At 30.7% G+C, this 7,673-nt stretch overlaps 1 protein-coding gene across 1 annotated transcript in view; it reads left to right on the top strand.

Moving 5' to 3' along the window:
• The first annotated feature begins 7,349 nt into the window (after nucleotides 1-7,349).
• The window catches only part of rpf2 (ribosome production factor 2 homolog), a 9,043-nt gene continuing 8,719 nt past the window's right edge, over nucleotides 7,350-7,673 (top strand). Inside the window, exon 1 of the mRNA XM_053514290.1 lies at nucleotides 7,350-7,450. Within this exon, the coding sequence (XP_053370265.1) occupies nucleotides 7,428-7,450 (23 nt within the window). The 5' untranslated portion in view covers nucleotides 7,350-7,427. The remainder of the gene's footprint in view (nucleotides 7,451-7,673) is intronic.

Genomic DNA, 7,673 nt, shown 5'->3' with positions numbered 1-7,673 from the left:
TAGCTGGTGTTAGCGTACACGTTCCTGACACACGTGTGTAAATCATGTATTTCATTACACACCTTTTCTGGATTAAATGTCCTGATAAATAAATATATAGTATGTACTTTACGGTAAGAGAACTTGTTTTGTAATTGAATGTACAGTATTTAAATTGTATCTTTTTTTTAAAGGTCTAGTTTAGGGTAATGTCTGGTCTCTTTGATTAAACGTGGGAGTGAATACTTTTCATTTTAAGAGTTTTTATTTTTCAGTGAAATAAATCTGATTCACACTAACATCAGGATTTTATAAAATAATTAACACTAAAATTATGAATCAATAACTGATTTATAATAATATAAAATAAATATCAGTTTAAACGGACCATTGCTCTTACTAAAATAGTTTAACTTGGAAATACAGTTGAACATTTGAATTTGTCCCTGGGTCAGAGGTCAGTGGATAATCACTGGACAAATACAAAAGCCATGTCAGATGTCTCTTTATTTGATTAGAAATGTCCTCATTTATGTTACAATTTCATGTGAATCTTTTAAGGCTGTAATTGGTGTCACTCATAGACAAAAATTGGAGATAAAAGCTGATGACATCTAATAATCAATTGATTTTGAGATAACCATGTGGGCTTACACGTTTTATATATTATATGATTTTTCTCTACATTGTCCTTGGTAATACAGTCATGGGTGTTAGAGAAGGAACACCAGTGGCGATGTCGTCCCTGTATAAAGGAGCCTTATAACAGATCTATTCATGGATCATAGAAGAAGGAAAACATTCACGTTTGATCTTTTGTTATTTATACTGTTGTTCAAATGTAGTGCAGGTGAAAAGTAAATACTGTACAGAAGAGAGCAGACCATGCACTTAGTGTTGGAGGTATCTATATGATGTCCTACTGAAAAAGGACAAGAGTAGGAGACATGAGTGAGAGCGATAGGAGAGCTCAGAGCAAGGCGTGGTGTGTCAACCCCCAGTCTGAACCGGGAAGATCTCCCACCCCAAGGTAGACCTGGGACATGACCTCATCCACCAACACAAAGAGAATTCAACTGGAATATACAGGTTATTTATTTATTCTTTTATTTATTTATGAGCTGTTGAAATAGACCAGTTAAAAGCCAACATTTGGAATGAACTGGAACATCTGGGTGTTTGTGGCTCCCTCTGGTGGACAACAGGAGCACAGCAGCTTCTTAAAATACACATTCATTCCAGAAACATGTAGAAAAGCTGTTAGTAAACAAACATAAAATCTCTGTAGAATTTCTGTTGTTTGGGGAAAATAAACCTATAACTCGCAATATTCTGACAGGATGAGGATTTGGGTTTGTGCTTTATTATCAGGATGTGTGTATATGTAACTAGTGAGGAGACTTTATACTGAAGAGCGATAAAGCCCAGTCTTTACATCGTAACTCAGTGTTTACATCGTAACTCAGTCTTTACATTATAACTCAGTCTTTACATCGTAACTCAGTCTTTACATCGTAACTCGGTCTTTACATCGTAACTCGGTCTTTATATCATAACTCGGTCTTTATATCATAACTCGGTCTTTATATCATAACTCGGCCTTTATATTATAACTCGGCCTTTATATTATAACTCGGCCTTTATATTATAACTCAGTCTTTACATCATAACTCGGTCTTTATATTATAACTCGGCCTTTATATTATAACTCAGTCTTTACATCGTAACTCGGTCTTTATATTATAACTCGGTCTTTACATTATAACTCAGTCTTTACATCGTAACTCAGTCTTTATATTATAACTCAGTCTTTACATCATAACTCGGTCTTTATATTATAACTCGGTCTTTATATTATAACTCGGTCTTTACATTATAACTCGGTCTTTATATTATAACTCAGTCTTTATATTATAACTCAGTCTTTACATCGTAACTCAGTCTTTACATCGTAACTCAGTCTTTATATTATAACTCAGTCTTTATATTATAACTCAGTCTTTACATCATAACTCAGTCTTTACACTATAACTCAGTCTTTATATTATAACTCAGTCTTTATATTATAACTCGGTCTTTATATTATAACTCGGTCTTTACATTATAACTCAGTCTTTATATTATAACTCAGTCTTTATATTATAACTCAGTCTTTACATCGTAACTCAGTCTTTACACTATAACTCAGTCTTTATATTATAACTCAGTCTTTACATCATAACTCAGTCTTTACACTATAACTCAGTCTTTATATTATAACTCAGTCTTTATATTATAACTCAGTCTTTACATCGTAACTCAGTCTTTACATCGTAACTCAGTCTTTATATTATAACTCAGTCTTTATATTATAACTCAGTCTTTACATCATAACTCAGTCTTTACACTATAACTCAGTCTTTATATTATAACTCAGTCTTTATATTATAACTCAGTCTTTATATTATAACTCGGTCTTTACATTATAACTCAGTCTTTATATTATAACTCAGTCTTTATATTATAACTCAGTCTTTACATCGTAACTCAGTCTTTACATCGTAACTCAGTCTTTATATTATAACTCAGTCTTTACATCATAACTCAGTCTTTATATTATAACTCATTCTTTATATCGTAACTCAGTCTTTATATCATAACTCAGTCTTTATATTATAACTCAGTCTTTATATTATAACTCGGTCTTTACATTATAACTCAGTCTTTATATCATAACTCAGTCTTTACACTATAACTCAGTCTTTACATCGTAACTCAGTCTTTACATCATAACTCAGTCTTTATATTATAACTCATTCTTTATATCGTAACTCAGTCTTTACACTATAACTCAGTCTTTACACTATAACTCAGTCTTTATATTATAACTCAGTCTTTACATCATAACTCAGTCTTTATATTATAACTCAGTCTTTATATCGTAACTCAGTCTTTATATCATAACTCAGTCTTTACACTATAACTCAGTCTTTACATCGTAACTCAGTCTTTACATGGTAACTCAGTCTTTATATTATAACTCAGTCTTTATATTATAACTCAGTCTTTACATCATAACTCAGTCTTTATATTATAACTCAGTCTTTATATCGTAACTCAGTCTTTATATCATAACTCAGTCTTTACACTATAACTCAGTCTTTACATCGTAACTCAGTCTTTATATTATAACTCAGTCTTTACATCATAACTCAGTCTTTATATTATAACTCAGTCTTTATATCGTAACTCAGTCTTTATATCATAACTCAGTCTTTACACTATAACTCAGTCTTTACATCGTAACTCAGTCTTTATATTATAACTCAGTCTTTACATCATAACTCAGTCTTTATATTATAACTCAGTCTTTATATCGTAACTCAGTCTTTATATCATAACTCAGTCTTTACACTATAACTCAGTCTTTACATCGTAACTCAGTCTTTATATTATAACTCAGTCTTTACATCGTAACTCAGTCTTTATATTATAACTCAGTCTTTACATCGTAACTCAGTCTTTATATTATAACTCAATCTTTACATCATAACTCAGTCTTTATGTTATAACTCGGTCTTTACGTTATAACTCAGTCTTTACATCGTAACTCAGTCTTTACACTATAACTCGGTCTTTACATTATAACTCGGTCTTTACATTATAACTCGATCTTTACACTATAACTCAGTCTTTATATTATAACTCGGTCTTTACATTATAACTCGGTCTTTAAATCGTAACTTAGTCTTTATATTATAACTCAGTCTTTATATTATAACTCAGTCTTTACATCGTAACTCAGTCTTTACATCGTAACTCAGTCTTTATATTATAACTCAGTCTTTATATTATAACTCGGTCTTTACATTATAACTCAGTCTTTATATTATAACTCAGTCTTTATATTATAACTCAGTCTTTACATCGTAACTCAGTCTTTACATCGTAACTCAGTCTTTATATTATAACTCAGTCTTTACATCATAACTCAGTCTTTATATTATAACTCATTCTTTATATCGTATTTCAGTCTTTATATCATAACTCAGTCTTTATATTATAACTCAGTCTTTATATTATAACTCGGTCTTTACATTTTAACTCAGTCTTTATATTATAACTCAGTCTTTACACTATAACTCAGTCTTTACATCGTAACTCAGTCTTTACATCATAACTCAGTCTTTATATTATAACTCATTCTTTATATCGTAACTCAGTCTTTACACTATAACTCAGTCTTTACACTATAACTCGGTCTTTATATTATAACTCAGTCTTTATATTATAACTCAGTCTTTACATCATAACTCAGTCTTTATATTATAACTCAGTCTTTATATCGTAACTCAGTCTTTATATCATAACTCAGTCTTTACACTATAACTCAGTCTTTACATCGTAACTCAGTCTTTACATGGTAACTCAGTCTTTATATTATAACTCAGTCTTTATATTATAACTCAGTCTTTACATCATAACTCAGTCTTTATATTATAACTCAGTCTTTATATCGTAACTCAGTCTTTATATCATAACTCAGTCTTTACACTATAACTCAGTCTTTACATCGTAACTCAGTCTTTATATTATAACTCAGTCTTTACATCATAACTCAGTCTTTATATTATAACTCAGTCTTTATATCGTAACTCAGTCTTTATATCATAACTCAGTCTTTACACTATAACTCAGTCTTTACATCGTAACTCAGTCTTTATATTATAACTCAGTCTTTACATCATAACTCAGTCTTTATATTATAACTCAGTCTTTATATCGTAACTCAGTCTTTATATCATAACTCAGTCTTTACACTATAACTCAGTCTTTACATCGTAACTCAGTCTTTATATTATAACTCAGTCTTTACATCGTAACTCAGTCTTTATATTATAACTCAGTCTTTACATCGTAACTCAGTCTTTATATTATAACTCAATCTTTACATCATAACTCAGTCTTTATGTTATAACTCGGTCTTTACGTTATAACTCAGTCTTTACATCGTAACTCAGTCTTTACACTATAACTCGGTCTTTACATTATAACTCGGTCTTTACATTATAACTCGATCTTTACACTATAACTCAGTCTTTATATTATAACTCGGTCTTTACATTATAACTCGGTCTTTAAATCGTAACTTAGTCTTTATATTATAACTCAGTCTTTATATTATAACTCAGTCTTTACATCGTAACTCAGTCTTTACATCGTAACTCAGTCTTTATATTATAACTCAGTCTTTATATTATAACTCGGTCTTTACATTATAACTCAGTCTTTATATTATAACTCAGTCTTTATATTATAACTCAGTCTTTACATCGTAACTCAGTCTTTACATCGTAACTCAGTCTTTATATTATAACTCAGTCTTTACATCATAACTCAGTCTTTATATTATAACTCATTCTTTATATCGTATTTCAGTCTTTATATCATAACTCAGTCTTTATATTATAACTCAGTCTTTATATTATAACTCGGTCTTTACATTTTAACTCAGTCTTTATATTATAACTCAGTCTTTACACTATAACTCAGTCTTTACATCGTAACTCAGTCTTTACATCATAACTCAGTCTTTATATTATAACTCATTCTTTATATCGTAACTCAGTCTTTACACTATAACTCAGTCTTTACACTATAACTCGGTCTTTATATTATAACTCAGTCTTTATATTATAACTCAGTCTTTACATCATAACTCAGTCTTTATATTATAACTCAGTCTTTATATCGTAACTCAGTCTTTATATCATAACTCAGTCTTTACACTATAACTCAGTCTTTACATCGTAACTCAGTCTTTACATGGTAACTCAGTCTTTATATTATAACTCAGTCTTTATATTATAACTCAGTCTTTACATCATAACTCAGTCTTTATATTATAACTCAGTCTTTATATCGTAACTCAGTCTTTATATCATAACTCAGTCTTTACACTATAACTCAGTCTTTACATCGTAACTCAGTCTTTATATTATAACTCAGTCTTTACATCATAACTCAGTCTTTATATTATAACTCAGTCTTTATATCGTAACTCAGTCTTTATATCATAACTCAGTCTTTACACTATAACTCAGTCTTTACATCGTAACTCAGTCTTTATATTATAACTCAGTCTTTACATCATAACTCAGTCTTTATATTATAACTCAGTCTTTATATCGTAACTCAGTCTTTATATCATAACTCAGTCTTTACACTATAACTCAGTCTTTACATCGTAACTCAGTCTTTATATTATAACTCAGTCTTTACATCGTAACTCAGTCTTTACATCGTAACTCAGTCTTTATATTATAACTCAGTCTTTACATCGTAACTCAGTCTTTATATTATAACTCAATCTTTACATCATAACTCAGTCTTTACATTATAACTCGGTCTTTACATTATAACTCGGTCTTTATATTATAACTCAATCTTTACATCATAACTCAGTCTTTACACTATAACTCGGTCTTTACATTATAACTCGGTCTTTACATTATAACTCGATCTTTACACTATAACTCAGTCTTTATATTATAACTCGGTCTTTACATTATAACTCGGTCTTTAAATCGTAACTTAGTCTTTATATTATAACTCAGTCTTTATATTATAACTCAGTCTTTACATCGTAACTCAGTCTTTACATCGTAACTCAGTCTTTATATTATAACTCAGTCTTTATATTATAACTCAGTCTTTACACTATAACTCAGTCTTTATATTATAACTCAGTCTTTACACTATAACTCAGTCTTTATATTATAACTCAGTCTTTACACTATAACTCAGTCTTTATATTATAACTCAGTCTTTACACTATAACTCAGTCTTTATATTATAACTCAGTCTTTACACTATAACTCAGTCTTTATATTATAACTCAGTCTTTACATTATAACTCAGTCTTTATATTATAACTCAGTCTTTACATTATAACTCAGTCTTTACATTATAACTCAGTCTTTACACTATAACTCAGTCTTTATATTATAACTCAGTCTTTACACTATAACTCAGTCTTTATATTATAACTCAGTCTTTACACTATAACTCAGTCTTTATATTATAACTCAGTCTTTACACTATAACTCAGTCTTTACATTATAACTCAGTCTTTACACTATAACTCAGTCTTTACATTATAACTCAGTCTTTACACTATAACTCAGTCTTTATATTATAACTCAGTCTTTATTATTATTTATATTATTACTGTGTCATTTCTTCACATCAGGTTCTTTTAAACCAGCGTGATAAATATTTAGTAATAAAAGTCTGAATGTTTGGTGTTATGTTATGGAGACTTTTAACTCACCCGAAGACTTTTATTTTAAAACGCGCCGCCATGTTGGATTTGATGGCGTTGTTTCCGGTGTGACAGCGCGTGCAGGAGGTCCGCGTGTGCAGGAGGTCCGCGTGTGTGCAGAGCCACAGAAGAGTGTGTGAGAGACATGGCGCAGGCAGGAGGGGTGATGTGAGTCTGTGTGTGTGTGTGTGTGTGTGAGTGAGTCTGTGTGAGTCTGTGTGTGTGTGAGTCTGTGTGTGTGAGTCTGTGTGTGTGTGTGTGTGAGTCTGTGTGTGTGTGTGTGTGTGTGTGAGTGAGTCTGTGTGAGTCTGTGTGTGTGTGAGTCTGTGTGTGTGTGTGTGTGTGTGTGTGTGTGAGTGAGTCTGTGTGAGTCTGTGTGTGTGTGTGAGTG

This window comes from Clarias gariepinus, chromosome 2 (genome assembly GCF_024256425.1).
Source record: "Clarias gariepinus isolate MV-2021 ecotype Netherlands chromosome 2, CGAR_prim_01v2, whole genome shotgun sequence".
NCBI lineage: Eukaryota > Metazoa > Chordata > Actinopteri > Siluriformes > Clariidae > Clarias > Clarias gariepinus.
This window is presented reverse-complemented; position numbering and strand designations above follow the sequence as displayed.